The sequence below is a fragment of the Scomber scombrus genome, chromosome 10 (genome assembly GCF_963691925.1).
Source record: "Scomber scombrus chromosome 10, fScoSco1.1, whole genome shotgun sequence".
NCBI classification, from domain to species: Eukaryota; Metazoa; Chordata; class Actinopteri; order Scombriformes; family Scombridae; genus Scomber; species Scomber scombrus.
Genome location: NC_084979.1, coordinates 17,032,379 through 17,052,957, shown reverse-complemented (window position 1 = coordinate 17,052,957; position 20,579 = coordinate 17,032,379). Strand labels below are relative to the sequence as shown.

Genomic DNA, 20,579 nt, shown 5'->3' with positions numbered 1-20,579 from the left:
TGATTAATCTATAACCTGCACACTTAATGGCCTGTGCATCTGTATTAACTGGGGGTGAGAGAGGGGAGTGGGAGGCAGGGGGGGGGGGGGGGGGGGGGGGGGGGGGGTGACATACTGTACTGTAAGTCTGGAGCAGGGGAGGAAATGAGAAAAGAGCATTGGAGATGAGTAGAGAGCTGATATGATGCAGGTGGTGGGTGTGATGATCATTTGAGGTCTGTTGGTTCCTAATTGGAGCAAAATTAGAGACAGACCGATCTCGTTGTTTATTATGGACTGGTAAACGCGTGTCCTGTTGATCCTGCAGTCACGGCTGTTCTTCAGATAATTTGAATCAGCTTAATCATGGGTGGGCCTCTTGAGATTACCGCACATAAGAGAATCTGAATGTGAATGGATGAATAGAGCAGCTAATGTGATTATGAATGATTGGATGTGCATGTGTGCAGGGGGTCTTTATTCTGGCTGCAATTTGGCAACTAGTATCATTTGAGTCATACGCAGCTGAGCTCAATATAAATACATTTTCTTTCTCTCGCTTCAAAAACAAAGAATGCGAGGAGAATAGAGGTGAACAAAAGGACTATCTGACAGAAAGTGGTAGAGAAGAGCAAAAAGGGAAGAATGATTTTTAGGATGTGAGAGAGAAAAAAACAGATCTGTTGTTGCAACACAGGAACAGGGAAGAGCTGAGTTTATACAAGATGCTGGTAATTTATCGCCAAGCCCTTATGTTCACACTCACTGGTGTGCATTATAACACAGCATCTGCGGTGTGTGTTTGGGGGAGAGGGAAAGAGAGAGTGCCAGAGAGAGAGAGAGGAAGGATAGGCGGATGAATCAGCCAGTGGGAGGAGAAAGAGCGAGAGACAACAAGAAAGAAGGAGGGAAAGATAGAGGAGGAAGAAGGAGAGGGGAGGGTGAATGAGCCAGTGGGGGTAGAGTGAGCAAACCAGTGAGTGAGGGAGGACAGAAAGGGGAGGGGGGATGTTGCTGCTGCTGTTGCTGCGACTGTTTCTCCTGTCAGTCGGCTGCTGCTCGCCTGGCAAGCAGGAATACAGAGGGTGAGAGAAGCAGAGGTGGAGACAGAGAAGGAGGCTGATCAGTGCTGTGTTTTCTGGTAGCGGCGCTATTGTCATTTGGGAGGCGCAGACACGTTGTGAGGAAGCGGAATTTGGGCGCTGGACACAGATCTGCAGATCCATGGATTACCAGCCGTGAGTAAAGGGGACTGCTACTGCTACTCTACTAACCCACTCGTCATTTTCAGCAAAGGGGTGAAACCCACAGTCTCACACAGTGGGGAGTCTGGCTCAGTCTGGACCCAATAGAGGGAGAGAGGAAGATCAAACCAGACAGTCCTGGTATTTTTACACCTTCCTTTCTCCCCTTTCTCCCTACATTTCTTTCTGTTGGCTCGTGTGTATTTCAGAGTGTGTCACTGATGCTGTTGCTTGGCTCTCTGCAGGAGGGATGCTGGAGGCTAATGTGGCTAACATTAGCATGACAGCTAAACCCAGAGAGCTGGACCTCAGGTCTCTTGCTGTCTCCAGCCAGGATACTTCAGCCCAGCCCATGGCCTCCAGGAAACCCCTGGCCAAGTCCTCCGCTGTGCCTCAAGGGCCTCCACGTCCCTCCGGGTCAGAGCTCAAGGTCTACCGGCCAACCTCCGGATCTATCCCGGTACCAGTCCCCAATCCGTCCACGCTCCGCAAGCAGCGATCACTTAGCAACTTGTGTGTACTCACTGATGCAGAGAAGAAGCTCCACCTGTACCAATCTCCCAAATGGAATGATGATACAAGCCGGACTGGCACTGGCACCAACAAAGCGGGCCAGACTAAGACAGCTCAGGCTGGGGGTGGGAGACCACCGCTCTCCCGGACCCTTTCAAAGTCAGAACAGTCCCTTTTCCAGGGGAAGCCCAAATCTTTCTGCTCCCCAGCTGTGACATCAAACATAGGCAAGCCCAGTCGAATCCCTGCCCCTGGTAAACCACGGGGACCTTACGCTGAGGTCAAGCCCATCAGCAAGGCCTCTGAGGTGGGCCAGAGTGCAGGCACAGACCTTGTTGACCACCCAACTAAGACTAACTCCAATGGAGCTGGGAGCACTGGAACTAATGGAAAGAAACCAGGAGAGAAGGGGAAATCTGCAGCTCTGTCCCCAGAGGAAAAGAAAGAGAAGAAGGGGATAGACGGAGAGGATGATAAGGCCTTTCTGAAGGTGGACCCAGAGTTAGTGGTGACTGTTCTGGGGGACCTGGAGCAGCTGCTCTTCAGTCAAATGCTGGGTGAGTTCACTACTTAAATTTTTTGTCAAAGTTCTTCAAAGTTTTGTCTGAAAACATACCATACAGGGTGAAGCATGAAAGCGACATCACTTAGGACAGGCTACAATTATGTCCACAAATTACTGGTTCAGTGGACCAGGTTGAATAACATAAACAAACCCTGTGACTGTGGCATACTATGTGAACATCTCTCTTCTCCTCTCATCTCATCTCATCTCCTCTCCGCTCACCTAACCTCCACTCTCCCCTACTCCTCTCTCTCCACACCCAAACTGTTCCCTCTAGCTCTTGCTCTAGCTCAAGCATCAGCAGTGAATTTTAAATGAGCGTGTAATGTCAGTGTGTTTTTCTAAGTGCTTTTCGCTATACGATGGTGAGAGCCCTTTCTCTGTCGGTGGCTCTGTAGAAAATCCCTGTGTTTACAACACTAGCCATCAAATGTGCTGTTTATGTGTTAAATTGTTTTATATTGTGTGTGTATAGCACTGTGGTCTTCTAAGAAGCAGCTGAAGTAAGCATTTGTAGACGTTTTACATTGTTTTGTTGTTGATTCATTAGCTTGCACCGGAATGTTTTGTAGTCTAGTCTGACCTACTGCCACAGTGAGCTAGATATATATTAACCTATAAAATACCTCCCTCTTCTTCTCTCGTTGTGTCTCTATCTCTTGGGTTTTCTTTCTCTGACTTACACACAACATTGTTGGAATTGGAGCATATTTTAAACTGAAAGCAGGTCAGCACATGTATTTATTTGTGTGTGCGGTAGTCAAGAATCCAAACTGCACATTTCATGTCATTTCTATAAACTCAGCAGCTCCTGGCTCACAACAAAATCAGCCATTCGTTAATAAAGGCCGTGTGAGTGGGGCTAGTGGGGAGCGTGTTGTCAGTTGGTAAATAAAACGGCTGCATATTGAGTCAGGCTCCGGTCACAGTGGGCCACATATTTAGCCTCGCACCACTCCCTCACCATCCTTACCCCTTGCCTCCTCCTCCCCTCTAGTTCCATTGATCTCCGGGCCACTGACAGATGGTCACTATCTACCCCCCTTCTAACACACACATACACACACACACTCACCTCCTCCCTCTGTTACCGGGGGCAACGTGTGGGAGGGGAGAAGGAAATCTGTGGGGGTGGTGGGCCATGGGCAGGTAGTTAGTGTGCTATCACTCACACACACACACACACACACACACACACACACACACACACACACACACACACACACACACACACACAGAAGTATTTAACTCACACAGTCATTCATGTACCGGGACACATTGTGTATTCAAAGCTGCAGCTAATAGGGGTGTGTTGTGAGAAAGATGACTAAATTTGTGAGTAATAAGGCAGATCAGGGTCTGAATTTGCACCTTTTGACCATCATTCATTCATATGCACACTCACCCTCTCTGTGTTTGTGTTTCTGTTGCTCAATCTCCTTCCATCCCTCCTTCTCAGCAGGAGCAGACAGCATCAATGAGTGAGGGGATGCCAGTATAGCAGGTCATTATATCTAGAAAACATTTTCTGTCCGTCATCAACTGTTTCTCTGTCTTCTTCCTCTCTCCTCATTTCCTCTTTCTCTCTTCACCACACCTCAGCTTTTCTGCTGCACCATAGCCCCAAATCACAGCTTGTGTGACCTTGCCCCTTCAGTCCTGTGCGTGTGCGTTTGTACTTACTGTACATGGAGTGTATGTGTGTTTGTGTGGTGTGTGTCTGTGTTTGACCTTGTTCCCTGTTTCAGTCCTTGTTGTGATGTTGCTTGCCACACCTATACCAGGCAGCCAGGTAGGGAGGACAGGAGATAAGGATGGACAAATAGACAGGAAAAAAAGAAAAAGGCATGCCTTTATATACTGTGGGAGATCAATTATAAAGAAACAGAGGAAAACTAAAAGGAAGAGTCACTGGAGTAAAATAGTGGTAATAGACAATGACCCAAATTTGTATCTGGCATCCCTAATGACCGAATGTAGCTTTGGGTCATTATAGTCTACAACAACCTGCCAGAGGTTTGTCATAGGAACCACAGCAGGTGTGTGAGTTAGTTGTGTGAGTATACTTTTGTGTGTGTGTTAGGGAGAGGTTAATTGTAACTTGCCCTGTAGCTTGCTGCTGCGGGCTCATCCTTTATCGTATCTGCTTCTCCATTTCCGATGGGACGCACAGCTAATTGGTTTCTGCTCTGTGTGCTCTGTCATAGGAAGATAGATTATGGATGTTCAATGGATCATTCCCAGTGATCCACTCCTCCCCTTCTCTTAAACAGTACCACCGTCTGGTCTCCTCATCTGCTTCCTACATACATGAAAGTGAGGTGCCCCTGGTATTATATCATGATAAATCAACCTTTACTCGGTCATAGTGTTACCCTTGTTATTGAAGCTTCATGTTAGCTGTTAGCTGTGTTTGCTATGGGGAGTAAAATATGTGCTTGTGTCTTGTACATGTCATGTTGTGTGACAGCTAGCAGCATACGCTGTGACACTGTCCTTTTGAAATTAGCCTACAGTGGTAGGCAAAGATAATGGAGGATGCCACTGAGGTCTAATTGGGATGTATAACCCAAGACCCTCCCACGCATGTTCAGTGAAGTAAAGAAAAGAAAAAAAAACAATCCAGGATATTTCAAGGCTGGGCCTATATGTTTATCTCAAAAAGTGATTTAGGATTAATGTCAGTATTATCTGTTTTTCTTTAATCGGATGGACATGTTTAACCACTGAGTGATGAAGAGCTTTTTGTTAATTGGATTTAGAGAATTACTTGACTTACGCCTCTAAAGGCAGCAGCTCTGGACTTGGAGAAGTAATTCTCCCGAATGCAGCATGTATTAAAAAAATATCTTGTTAACCACATTAGCATCCAGGTTAGACTCCAGTAGAAGCAAAGATTAATGAACTCTCTTTGTAAATGCTACCAATAAAATGAACGACCTGAATGGCACCTTGTAAAAAATATACTGCGTAGGCTGCAAGTGGTAATGTAAAGCACTGAACCTCAGATGTCTCCTACTAATGACACCTCCTGTTCCCATCCAGCACCCATAATGAGGTGTGTGTGAGAGGGTAAGCTCCCTTAACCAGTGGCCTTTCCCAGCATGGGGCGGGCACGGTTTAAAGAGGATCCAGTCTAAGACACCAGCAAACATTTGGATTAGTCCTTGCATAAAGATAATGAGAAGATTCAGCCCCCATTCCACTAATCACAGATCTATCACCCTGGAAAAAGGCCAGCCATCAAGACTAAAATGAATTACAGATTAAAGCCCAAAGGACATCGGTTTGGATGGAGATTTGGGGAATTTTACTTTATGAAGGATCGGATAGAGAATATACTGTAGATTAAGGTTAAAAGATTGGAGATGTTGGATGGAGAAAATGGGGAGACTGTGCCACTTGAGGGTAATTGCAAACGCACGCATGCACTGATCATGAAGGCTCAGCAAAACAGAACTAAATACAACAGAGTGATGCATGAATGCTCATAAAGGAAGCCTCGACATGTTTGTTATTTTAGCACAATATTGTTTGTGTGTTAGAGCATGTTTTTTTGCGGTTGACGGTTACGCTTTGCATCCTCGTCAGCTGTCTATAGAACAATTAACCCTAGAGAGAAATCGACAAAGCTAAAAAACAGACACACAGAAACAGGTACCCACAAGCCCCGTTCAAGAGAACTTAACAGCGCTGCAGGAAATAACAACAAAGCGCTGCAGCCTCAACTGTCCAAAGCTCTCTTCCACACACACACACACACACACACACACACACACACACACACACACACACACACACACACACACACACACACACACACACACACACACACACACACACACACACACACACACACACACACACATTCAGTGTGTGCCACTTTAAGTGTGTGCCACATTCAGTCTACTGATATCCTCTCCTGTCTGTTACTTGTATTCATACTTTTGGCTGTGACAGGGTATTTGTCATGCATACACTCAGCCCCCCTCCCATTGTGATCACCGTGCTGAGTCTCTAATGTGATGCGGGTGCGGTCAGAGTGGCTACGCTGACTGAAGGATTCAGGGCAGTCGTCCTCTCATTGAGGAGGTGGTGACAACCCAAATAAACATGAACGCCCAAGGAAAGTGAGAAACCAAACATCCCTCCAATTCTCTCTCTCTTTCCCCTTCTTCCTCTTTTTCAACTCTGATGTGAGTTGACGGGTAGCAGCGTTCTGTCACCAGTCAGGCAGCAGAAAGGATATGTATGGTAAGAGTGTTTTCAGGAGGAGGACAGAGGACATCTTTTTGAGTGTGACAGGGATTTTGTCACTGGGAGAATTCATAGAACGTTCATACATCTTGATGCATGTATGATGATGCATTTTTTTCTCTGTGGTTTGTCTATGTGCATGTGTGTGCGTGTTTACTTTGTGGTCAGTCTCTCAGGACTTAATGCAGGAGCCATTGCATTAGTGTTGTCGGCTTCCTGCCATCCTCCTCCTAAATCATATTAGTACTCACTGTGTTTTTGTCTCATCAGCTCTTAAACAGCACACACACACACACCCACACACACACACACACACACACACACACACACACACATACACACACACACACACACACACACACACACACACACACACACAAATCACAAAAAAAACAAGCAAGTCTAGGATTTATTAGGCATTATTCTGTTATGCTTATATTATCTATAATATACTGTCTTTTTCTGTAGCTTTCAGTGTGACAGTGACAGGGCTGTACTTTTTCATGTTTGCATTGAATATTGAAAGATAGTGCTTATTGATGCCACTGGAGCACTCGCATGCTTACAATAACTTACCTCTTACCACTTAAATGACCTACATCAAGTGTAACAGGAAAATTACTCTCAAATCACCATCACCCATGTAAGTGCCCAACTAAAATATGATGATGAAATACAGACGTTACAGAGGCAAAAAATGAAAACAATACATCCCTTTTAAACTACAGTATAACATTACATTTACGTGTTTATAAGTGATGTACATCTTGTTAGTATTCTTACCAGACATTGACAACCTGGTAAATACAAAGTTTACTAATAGAACAAAATGTCGCTTCTGAACTGATACTGATAAAATATGATATGTTACACTTAATACTTTCGTGTGAGAGAGATAAAAATGGAGACAGAGTTATGTAGGCCGCCTTGTGATGAGGAATACTTTCTGTTCTATTTGTGCTTTTCTCTCTTGAAAGACTTTAGATAAAAGTGCCAATTGTTACTGATGTAACCATCTCCATGTTGTATCTGCTGCAGGGAATAAAGTATCAGTGTCACACACACACACACACACACACACACACACACACACACACACACACACACACACACACACACACACACACACACACACACACACACACACACACACACATATCTGACCAAGTCTTATGACAGTATTGTGGATAGATAACATCAGTGACAATGCTAATGCAGTGTCAGTGGTGCGGGCTACAGCTAAACCAACAACAAGGTGCAAACAAAGTGTTACCTGGGAGCAGCTTTTCATAACAACTCTTCTGATCCGATTTCTTGTTGAACTATAAATATACTGCATTTTTGTTCAAGTCAGCACCACAGGCCATCACCTGGGCACAATCCAGCTACAATGCGACTACAAGCAATGCAACAAAATGGATAAGGAGAGTCGGGGAAAGCTAGCAGAAACAGATGTACAGTAAACAAATATGGTAGCAGAAGACATTTTAAAGCCAAACATACAATTAAGGTAAAGCAGTTATTAGTCTGTCATTATACGTTTTGTCTTATCACGTATATTAAGGTAGCTATCCTGTATCTCTGGTTTAATCAGGCCACTATTGCTTTTTGACAGCTTTATATTGTTAGTTTCAGGAATAATTTGAAATATATCTATCACAATATGAAATTACATGATCATGATAAAAGTTTTCAGCCATATCACATGAAATACTATCATTACTATTAGAGACATATAGCCCAAATTGTGTTGAAAATAAATCATTTTTACACCTGTTTAATTCTGCCTGTGTGCTTCATTGGTAATTTGGAACATTTTAGTGGAGACACTTAGCCGCTTAGCTACTTGCTGTCATCAGTTCTGCAGTCTCACCCATCACCTTATTAACAGGCACTGCACACAGAGCACGGCCTGTCTGTCTGACATGTGAGAGCGGAGCTGCAGCTGGGTTTTAAGCACGTCGTAAAATACAGTTTCACAGGAAACAACTCTCTTGAACAAAAATATACCCAAACATTGCCACACATTATGGTCTGTCTTGGCTTGTTCCTGGGTTTATTTAGTATGCGTGTAAGCGCATAGCTGTGTGCTCGCTTGAATGTGTGTGTCTGTGACTCAGTCTGTATTTAGATTAGTTTTGATTTAAATTCAAGCTGAAAGTATGCAGGAAGCACAAGACATACAGCTGAAAGTGTTACATTTTTGACATTACATAATGCCAAACACACATCCATCAAACTATTTAATTGTATTTTCCCTCCAGGTTGTTATTTTCTGACAGCCTCATCTGCAAACCATGTGTGTGTTTATGTGTGCTTTAGATTGTGCCTCTCTTCATCTCTCTCAAAGCACCTCACACGTTTAATCTCATTCAATGCAGCTTGGCACAGAGGAATACACACGCACACACATGCTTCTTGGTGTTTTGAAGTGTCGTTAGGAAGGCTAGAGGTGAGATGTTCTTTTGGTGTTACCTTGGTGAGGTCTTGACCTTCTTTTTCTGAGAAAGTAAACTTCTCTAAAGTCACATAAGCTCCCCCATTTTCCCCTCTAAGCGGATAGCGCTGCGACTTCTAAGCAGATAGGGCTGTGGTTAAGGAGATATGGGGAGAGTGTTCATGTGTGTATATTTGTGTTTGAGTCAGTGTTCAGACCCGGGTTTGAGCTGAGAGGATAAAAGAGAGAAGTTTGAAGGTTTTAACTCTGTGTAGCACTAAATGCTACACAGGGGATCCTGGATCGTTGGATGTTTTTATCTGTTTGTCCACTTCAATGTGATTTCTGTTCCTTGGCAAAGTTCAGTTGGCATGTTTGGTTGCTAGAGGTTGGCCCACCACTTTAGTCCAGATTGAAATATCTCAGCAGCTATTCAGTGGATTGCCATGAATGTCATGGTTCCCTGATGATTTTGGTGATCCTCTGACTTTTCTTGTGCCACAAGGTTCACATTTGGGGTTTTGAGTGAAATATCTAGAAAACTGTTGGATGGATTGCAATAAATGGTACAAACAGTCATGTTCCGCTTAGGGGGAATTTAAATAATGTTGGTGATCTCCTGACCTTTCTGTCTATTCATTCTAATATGTTGCACTAAAATGCTGAACACAGTAAACGTTACTTTCTAAATATCAGCATGTTTTTTTTGGCATAGATGCCTTTATTCGACAGTAGAGAGGCAGGAAATTACGGGAGAGAGAGGGGGGTGTGACCTGCAGAAAGGTCCGCCGGCCGGGACTTGAACTGAGATCCGCTGCGTATATGGCATGCGCTCTAACCACTCGACCACCTGCGCACCCAAATATCAGCATGTTAGCGACGTAACTGAGAGAAAAAAAACAGAATTCATTCATATTATTTAGTCATTCATGGTCTTGAATTGGTTAAAGATTATATAAAAAGCAGACATTTCACATACTAACACTAATGCAGTATAAAATTAACAGTGGTGCTCTGAGATAAATGCTTGCAGTCACAGTGTTCTGTCACAGCCTCACAGAGCTGCTAGTCTTGTTGTTTCCTCTGTCTATTCTTGCAAAAGACTGTCCAATTTTAAATCCTTTTCAACACAGTCAGCTGCCCCTTACCACCACTGACTGACTCTAAACATGTGCACTGGCAATAATCGACCTTTCATCGGAAGGTTGTTGCATAATCTATTGCATTCAAACCAACAACTGCTGAAAACTGGTGTACAAAGAGAATGCTCTGAAAAAAGCATTCGTGTCACATCTCAGATATGATCTTCAAGGGCTCCAATATCCTGTTGCGACATCCCGGTGAAGCGGATGAACCTTTAGTGCATGTGTGTTTGTGTTTATGTGTGGACACACATTTGGGCGCATTTGCGTGTGTTTGTCTGCCTAGTCCAGATGTGCAGGAATGGCTGTATGTTGTAATGCTTCCTGTTTTGCAAACTGTCTGAGGTCAGCAGAAGGCAGAGTAAAGTTAGAGGGCAGGAAAAGAGAAAGAGAAGAGACAGGCAATGAGAGAATTAAGCTGGATGATCATGTCTGATAAAAATGAGAAATAATTAACCGTCCCGGTAGCTCCACAGCTTCACGTGCACATTGTGACAGGTGTAAAGAAAATCTAGGTTGTCACATGACCTGTCTTTGTAAAATCTTTCTAATCCTTGTCAACATTCCCTGAAAATATTTTTTAAAAACTGTAACGATAATAACCACAGAGGTTTGACAAACATCCTGTTTGTGTGAGTCTATGACTCGTCAGGAATGCTGTAATCATTGTTTTTGAAGCAGACAAACAGCCTTGTAGAAGCTGATGACTATTTTAAAGACTTGTACACTTTGCTGGAGGTACAGACACTTTATGGTGTACTACCAGTGATGCGTAACCACACCCATCTATCATGTGATAAGGATACTGTAGCCCCAGGAGAGTTATAGTGACACTAACATATGTGCATGCACGTGGACAGGACAGGGACAAATGAATTCCGGAGGGAAGGAAGGAAAGAATAGAAACGGGAGCCATTAGTCAAACATTCATTCATATTCCGCAGAACTGACACTAGCTGGCGAAGACACATACACCGGTGTGGGCAGATGTATGAGCACAGACTTACTGATTTACAGTCATTACACAGATGCACACTGTCGAGAAAGAATACAACATACAAACACACTCGCACACACTTACACAGACTACTCCTGCAAGGACAGAGCCATTAGTATATCTTTCGGGAGTTTCGTTCTGTCTAATGGAGAGGAGAGTCAAGTGACCCAAGAGAGCAAACCAAGTGGACAGCAGTTTCTTCCCTATTTTTTGCACATCTCACTTCGTCTGCAAGCCATCAGACGTCTACATCATGCAGCTCACTCTCACTGCTCACTCTACTTTTAAAGAATAAGACTGGCCTTCCAATCGCAAATCTCATTAAAAAAGCCAAACAGAAAATGCACTTATCCTGCTAACAAGTGTAGCCAAAGCTTGTTATAGCATATTCCTCTGTGCCATACACCTCCACTGCTGTTTCTAAAACTATTTAAAAAAGCATTAGTGGGCCACACTGATGCTCTAGATAACTTTTTTCTACATTATAATGAACATGGACACTGTAGTTGATTTGAAGTCAGTCCCACATACACAGTCATGGTGCTAGAAATACTCACTATCTATTTTGGTACAATTGCTAAAAATGATAGTGCCATTGCTCTTTGGAAATTACTCAGCCTTTTTATGTTTTTTCAGGGTTTACATTCACAGTAGGAGAAAATGGCCTGAGGCTGAGAAAAAAAGAACATACTGATGGTTTTGTTTTGTTTTTGTTTTATTCTTGGCAATGCAGAACAATGGCATCCTCATTCTTAAGAAAATACCGGGTTTGTTCAGAAAAAATAATGACCTTTACATGAGCATTCTGAGTTGTGTTTAAAGCAATATTTGATGTATTTCACACATCTTATTCATCATATTTGCCTACACTTTTCTGTCCTTAGTGTTCAAAAACAAACTCATTGACATTGCTGCTAATGTAAAAGCCAGCAATTCTTCTTTATGGGCTTGTGACCTGACCACAAAGCACGCACACACACACACACACACACACACACACACACACACACACACACACACACACACACACACACAGAGAGACACACAGAGACACACAGACACACACACAAAGGTGGTGTCTCTCTTTGTAGCCATTGTGAATTTATGCGGTCTTGCCAATTGTCCTCTTGTGCTGAATATAACTGCCAAGATTAAATAAAATAATCTCCTGCTTGTTTGCATCCTTTATACCTTTAACATTAAATCTCTTTAGCCTCTTCAAAGTCTGTTTTTCTGTTTATTTGGCTGTTTTTGGCTGAGACCAGGCTCACATTTGGATTCAGAGGTTGTCCTGTACATGGGCACACTTAGAACAACACTCTCCCACTAACTTGCTGACTCTCATTTCAAGAGTCTGAGTGGGCTATTATGAAAGGCTCCTCAGCTGGTTTCACAGCCTCTTCAGAATGGGAGTGTGTGTTCATGAGCGTATCGAGAGGAGGCAGGTGGAGGGTACCGTCCCAACACGTACACACATCACATAAACATGCACACAAGCACTTGTAAACACACACACACACACACACACACACACACACAACACACACACACACACACACACACACACACACACACACACACACACACACACACACACACACACACACACTCAGCTTAGACCAGATCAGTGTAATTCATGTGCACCCCTGGGGAGCTGCTGGGGCTGACAGGGATATTTGCATCTCTAATTCCCCCCTCACCACCATCATACCCCCTCCCCATGCCAGCTGGGACCACCAGGGCCAGAGCAGAGGCGGGACAGGAAGTCTTTTACAGACATGCACTCACTCATACACACACACAAGCACATTAACGTTCACGCAGACCGTATCTAATCAATTTGACGCCGATGTTAAACAAAACTCCCATTTAGGATAATTAAAATAGCCCAATTAAAGCATGCATGTGTGTGTCTGAGTGTGTGTCAGACTTTGTCTGTGTTTGCATTTTTTATTGTTTCTTTGTTCCTGCTGAATCTTTTGTTCAAGCTGATTGCAAAAAAATGAAAATTTTAAAGCTGAAATGTGGATATTGACAGTTTGAATTTCCACATTTTCCTTTTCTACCTTTCATATGAGCACCTCCAGCTGAGCACAGTAGTTCTGTTGTTTTATATGTTGTTGTTTTGTTGTTTTGTGGCTGTTGTTTTTCGGCGAGTGAATGTATCTGTGTGTGAGCAGCAGAAGGTTGGATCACAATTACTTCATCATCTCTCCACTGAGCCGCCTGTCCCCAGGGCTGCCTAATCAATTGTCTATGTGGCCATTCTGTTTTGGAGAAATCAATCCAGCTTCATAAATTGGGTCTGGTGTAAGTGTTCCTCGGTGTGTTCGCGTGTGCGATGTAAGTAGATTCCCTGTGCACATGTGTGTATGTGTGCACAGTGTTGCACAGTCTGCAGCTGTTGTTTAGACTGACACATGATTTGCCCTCCTCGCTCATTAGAATGGTCTCTCCCCCCTTTCACCTCCTCACTAGCCAGCTGGACTCATTCATAGAAGGGATGGTTGTGTGTTTACAGCATTATGTGTTTTTGTAGATTTCTTCAACATGTTGTAGTTAGGGCTCAACAGCTTTTTTGTATCTAAAAGTGCTGGAGGGGAATTTATTTTGAATATTAAACAACAAGTGAAATGGAAAAAATCAATTTGGCTGAAAATCAGAATAATATACAAACATCCTGTACTTTCTACAAGGTATGGCTGGGTGATATAGACATAATCAAATATCACAATATTTTTCACCAAATACCTCAATGTCAATATTGCGACAATATTGCAGCAATGACTTGGTGCTTTCACAAAATATGTACACAATGAGACTTTTGATGAATAATCATCAATAATGTGGATATAATGACTGTGAGTTCAGACAATTACATCATCTGTAATACAGCCTTTAAAACCAGAAAAGACAACACTTACAATACTTCCTTCACGATATTATGATATCCAAAATCTAAGACTATTTCTAGTCTCATGTCATGATATCAACATCATATCGATGTATTGCCAAACCCTACTACCAAGGTTTAATACCACAACAGCTAGATGCTGTTTACTTATAGTAAACCTCTAGCTGGGTTCAAATGGGGGTCAGCTGGCCAGGTCTATTGAACTGGGTGAACAGACTGGCTCACTCTTTTATCACTATTCCCCAATCACATATAAATACACATCAGAGAGTAGAGATAGAGGGAAGGCAGGGTCAAGGTTATGTGATGCAATTTAGGAGTCTTGATTAGCAGCCCAGATAGTTCTATGATAGTAGCAGCAAAAGTCTGAGCAGGATCTCTTGACAACAGCTCAGATTGAAACACATTTTGATATTAGGACATTCCTGAATATGATCTCTAAGTGGTTGAATGTGGTGGTAGCTCAAGTGTCTTGAGGTCATTTAGAAAATCCTTTTGTGTTTCAATTGTGTCCAATCTTCTGCTTGGGGGATTGTCTCAACACTCACACTCACACACACACACACACACACACACACACACACACACACACACACACACACACACACACACACACACACACACACACACACACACACACACACACACACACACACACACACACACACACAAACACACACACACACACACACACATACACACAAAACAGCAGTCTGGCTGAATAGCACAGCATGAATCTAGGTGGCCCAATCTGAGCAGATTACAGCATATTAGGAAGGGGTGAAACGAATGCCAGGGCCTTGTGACAGAGGGTGGTGGCAGAGGAAGGATACAGTCATCCATCTAGACAGACAAACTGATGTGACTGTGCACTGACTGAGTACTATTGGAGACCTGTGTGGATTTAAAAGTCTCCTGTGTTGTCTGTGTCTGACTGGCTGGCAGCATCATATTTAATTTATTTCTCTCCACTGCCATCTGGAAAAACAACTGCTCTCACTGACACTATTATCTTGTGTTTTTTCCTTATGAGCCTCTGTAGTTCCATCATTTAGCCTGTTCCCTTATTGTAGTTTATGTTTTGGGCTTTGTTTTGATGATTAGATGCAGTGTCTGAAATTTTTGGACTTTTTGACTCACCTGCCGAGAGGACAGTAAATAAATAAAAAAATCCTCCAGCCAAGCACATTTTTTACCAGCCAAAATAATAAATTGCCTTTTGCTGTCACATTTGTTTAAGTACATTTCATTGAGATAATGAGGTATTATGTTGAATACAGACTTACAGAAGATGCCAGAACAAAATTTGAAGCAAAAATTATTGAATATTTTGATCATGAGTTAAATTAATCAAATCCAGTTCATTTGTAGAGCACATTTCTTTAAATTGCAGTTGACCAAAGTGTTGTACAGGGTGAAAAATGCTAGCGGCAGCCCGGCAGCAACTGACAGTTTAGAGGAGAGCTGTGATGTCCAGTAGTTGATGTCGTGAACAGTGCTGTGAAACTAGGACCACTCAGGAGGGTCTGTGGCTGGCGCTCCTACGCCTAAAACTATCGTGACTGCTCCTTCAGTTTTGTGGCACTTTTTAGATGCACGTAAAAAACACATATGGTGTGTGTGTCTACACTGTGTAGAGAGGAAAACATGAGTGATTTCCTCTGAGCGATCATGCCAGATTTTATTACTATGACTGTTTTGGTACTAACATTTGACCGCCAGTGAGATGGATGGTCTTCCGAGATTTGACATTTGGCAAGTGTTAATTTCAGACCCTGATTAGGCTTAATCCAAGATTTTTACCACTGGATGCAGGGATTTAATTTTATATGATTACATTATATGATTGTCAGTCTGTGTGGTCATCTTTCAGCATGGTTGTTACAGAAACCTCCATGATCATATGTATCATTTTATATTTGGCCATATCTGTATTATATGTAAATGTTTGAACAGGTAGTCAGTGTTTTTTGTTACCCACCTATTATGTAACATGGCAAATCATCTCTAAAAATATCCTTATGTGTGTGCCCACTCTTGCAGACCCAGAGTCCCAGAGGAAAAGGACCGTGCAAAATGTTCTCGATCTTCGACAGAACCTGGAAGAAACCATGACCAGCCTGAGAGGGGTGCAGCTGAGCCACAGGTCAGCCAATCACACTCAAACACGGCTGAACAGAATCGCACAAAAGAAAAGACAAACAAAACAAACAAGCCAGGAACTGTTTGTGAAAAAAAGGGAACAGCAGTTGAGATGGACAAATTCTTATTGACATTGCTAACAGTGTGTTGGGGTGGGGTGGTTAACTGCCTGCGGGCTCTCAGATCAATATCAGTATTCCTGATAGACCAGTAGCTGGTTAATATGGAACTGAAGTAGGATTAGCTCAAAGCTGACTTCAAAGCAGACCCTACCAATGAATGCACACTCATGACTTACATTCATACACATACACAAGACATGCAATAATGCTCTGATTAAGTGGATGTGAGCGTATGTGTCTCCTCTCTCTTCCTCTGCTTCCTGACTTTCATTGACTGGTTCTGGTTGCATACAGCATGTCTTCAGGTTTTGTCCTTGAGAGCTTCCCCTCCGTCTGTCTGTCCGTCCATCCTGCCGTGTATCCTCTCTCTGTCCCTCAGTTGGAGCTCCCTACAGGAGGAGTAAAATCAGCAGATGGTTCCCTGCTGGAATATATTTCCTTTGCCATTTATACTTTATTGTACGGTAATAACCTTGAAGCACTCCCCGCTGTCCCTGAAGACATATTCTGCTTTGAGGCCTAAAGCCTGTTTGTGGAAGTTTCCTGTGCAAACAAGATGTCATATTTCCTGTGAAAAACGTGTGTTTGAGAGTGAGAGATTTGCATGAATTAAACAAATGGATTGATAAACAGGCAAATAGTTTTGTCTACACATATTCTCCCTGATATATACAAGCAGAAAATCTGTGAAAATCCATTCTAACAAGACAAGTAGCATCTTTGCTCTAACACTAGTCTTCACTTCCTTCCTGCCTGTTTATCTTAGCGTTTAAGCATTTCATTTGAAAATGTGCTGTCACAGAGTTTGAGACAAGTAACTTTTAATATGGTAATTCTCATCATTCTGAGCCTAGGCAGGCAGCCTAAGCACTGTTGGCCTGTGCTGCTTTAGTATAGAAAATACATGATATTGTGATGTTTGTGTAGCTGATATTTAAACACTCCCACATTAAGTGACAATGCTGTGCAGTTTGAAGCTTAACGCAGAGCACAGAGGAACATAAAGGCATGTTTGCTAGCAGGAAAATAACATGAAAACACACGCATATTACTTATGCATCTGAACAAATATACAAAGGCTCACAACACACATACTGTATATACACACAAACAACTAATGAATCCCTGAGCCCCTTCAGAATTTTTTGCTAAAACCAAGAAGGCTTCATACAGTGAGATTCATCTGAGAGAAAAAGATTCTGGAGAGGAGGTCGGATGGAAGAAGCAAATCCTAAGCTCTTCTGAAAAAAAAGGACATAAAGCTGTTTAAACTTGTCATCTTCTCATTCTGTAGCTGTGTTGACGGGACCATGTGCTACGACAGTGACGAAGCTGCTGCATTCTCCATTTCCAGTCTATCAAATCGCTCCTCTCCATTGTCATGGCGCCAAGGTCAAGCCAGCCCCCGCCTGCAAGCCGGTGAGGCCCCGTCCACAGGTAACGCCCAGTCAGAAGTTCCCATCCGGATCAACCACACCTCTCGTATCCAACTTATCGAAGCACTGGACGACTCAGATCCATCCCTCCTGAAGGGAGATTACCTCAGTGACAGTGACCTCGGTGGGAAGAGCCCAAATGAGGATGATGATGAAGATGATGTTGATATTGATGACCTGGGGAATGGGTAAGTCTATTTCATTTGAAAGTGATGTGTTTTTAGCCATTGTAAGAATACTTCATGAGCATATGACGCTGCTGTCTGCAGAAAACCTGGAAGTCTGGATCTAGATGTCTAATTAATGATCTTAGCATTGCTTATGGGGTGAATCCTGCCTCCTGCCAACTGTTACAATACCAAATCAACAATCAGGCCTGCAGTTACTGGTTTACCAGTATTACAAAGACTTGATCAACCCATCTATAATGCGGGATGGTATCTCATGGTATCTGCCTTGACACTGGCAGCTGTAGCCTCCCTGGCACAGCTGGTTCCGCCATAGTCATAAAACAACCCCCTGGCAAAGTCTGGGAATGATGTCACCATCATCGAGCTCCGTCACAGAGATCATCCTGTCATATTCAGCTGCCAGTTTTGCCAGCAGGCGGTGGACCCTTCACAGTGCTGGCTCACCAGAGGCCCCTGGCAGAGTTAGAATGCAGATGTCTTTAGAAAGCTGGTAGCTCACTCTCCCCGGCTAATGTGGGATCAGTCAGAGCTGTCAAGGTCAGAATTTGTTTTGTTTTAAACTGACTGTAGATTCCTTGGATCAAAATATGGAATGTTTATATCACATCAGAGATCCCAAAGTGACTTAATTCAGCTTAGATAGTCTGAAGCATTCATTGGGATGTTTGCTGTGTTGTTTCAAAGGTATCTTTGAAATTGTATTCCCTTTTTTGTGTTTAGTTCACACTGACACAAGACTGTCAGGTGAGAGCATGCTGGTCAGTGTTGCAATAGCTCAAATTATTATTTAGCTCCTCATCAGTCTGTGTGTTTGTTTGTCTGTCTGTCTGTCTGTCTGTCTGTCTATCTGTCTGTCTGTCTGTCTGTCTGTCTGTCTGTCTGTCTGTCTGTCTGTCTGTCTGTCTGTCTGTCTCTCTCTCTCTCTCTCTCTCTCTCTCTCTCTCTCTCTCTCTCTCTCTGTCTCTCTCTGTCTCTCTTGGGATTTGATAAACAATGTAGAAGTTGTGTAAGTTGTGTGCCTTGGTCTTGGTTTGTTTTGGCGAACTTGTAGCTCTCCAATATGAAGTGGTATGACACAACAATTTTCTCTCGGTTGCACACGTAGTATCGTGTTTCATTGACCAACTCTAAGCACTGCAAAGAAAAACACATTATCTCATCACAAATTATGAGTTTGGCACTGTGTATGTGTAAAGCTGCACAGCTCGTACAACCAAACTAAAAAAAAAAAAAAATCCTCTGCTGGCCACAGTTTGACATCTCCGTGGTAACCGCAAAAAATGCACAACCAGTCACCAGGAAATCAGTTGCAACATAGGACGGGACCCTGTAGCATTACTGTGTATCTTGCCATGGCCTTCAATTAGTGGCCCTGTAGGTTTATGGAGGGCTTTGTGTGAGGAAGCAAAGCAAAAGGCAACATTTGTTGGCAGGCTAAAGGAAAAAGATTGAGAAACAGAGACGAGACAGACAAGCAGACAACAAAATAAACTCACAAGCTTGAAGCCATCTCTGTCTGCTTGAGATCAAATTGATTTATTCTAGATTGTAAAATAAATTTTATATCATGATGTCTTTATAATCTCCAAAGCTGCACTAGGCGAGAGTTCAGGCAGGGGGTGATATATTGTAAACATATGTACAATCTAATGTGATTCCAAAACCATAGCACTCCAAAAAATCCCTTTTTTATAGAGATTGCAATGTTCAGTTTTTGTTGAGACTATGTCAGAGAGGTTGGCTGCAACCAAGGAGTATTTTCATCCTTAACTAATGAGTTGAGGTTCGCCCGATAGCTAAAACTCATGCCATTTATTGTCCCCGTTTCAACTCCAAACAGGGAACTTAGACTAAAAACTAAAGGCTCATTCAATGAAATATCAAAAGAGTGAAAGATGCCCACAAGTCCCCAGAGCCCAATGTGACATTTTCAAATAGTTTTTTTTTCTGTCATTCAACACTCAAACCCCAAAGACATTCAAGAGGATGAAACCAGCAAACATTTGGCATTTTCACATTATAAATTACTTAATCTATGAATGAAAAATAATTGTTCAGAATTAGCTTGCAGCAGATTCAAAGTAATACGTCTTCACCACTAGAGGGCAGGCCAGTGCTTCTGTTCCTCCTTTTCTTGCTGTGCTCTCCACCCTGTCAACCTGAAGCACCCCATGCTGGATTACTCTCCCTTATCTCATAATTTATTACACATACTCATCCATTATACATACAGGCAGTACTCCTGTCATCCAGAGGTCACACTACACTACCATATCTCATCCCACCATATATAATACATATGACATCCCCACATACATAATGCATCACAAACACACACATGTTCTTTGTTTGGGTTATGTAGTCTGTGTCTCTTTGTTCTGTAAAAAGGAAATGGAAAAGGAAACTGTGTCCTTGAATATTAGTTTGGTCATAAACATATACGGATTAGCAGGATTTGACTCATTATGGGTCTCACTGTGAATCACTTGAGTTATACTGTATAGGCATGAATCACTTTCATATACAGAGGTAAGTTTACCATGACTATACCATGACCTGCCTGACACACACCATATACAGTCGTGCGCACACACACTGAGTCAGAACACCTCATATCAGTTGTCCGTTTCCTGTGCTTTT

General features: G+C 42.8%; 1 protein-coding gene across 1 annotated transcript in view; it reads left to right on the top strand.

Annotated features, from left to right (window-relative positions):
- Positions 1-20,579, top strand: part of LOC133987477 (neuron navigator 1-like) — an 86,384-nt gene that overhangs the window by 10,379 nt on the left and 55,426 nt on the right. Inside the window, exons 3-5 of the mRNA XM_062426862.1 lie at positions 1,469-2,293; positions 16,092-16,194; positions 17,607-17,936. Coding sequence (XP_062282846.1) covers positions 1,469-2,293; positions 16,092-16,194; positions 17,607-17,936 — 1,258 coding nt within the window. The remainder of the gene's footprint in view (positions 1-1,468; positions 2,294-16,091; positions 16,195-17,606; positions 17,937-20,579) is intronic.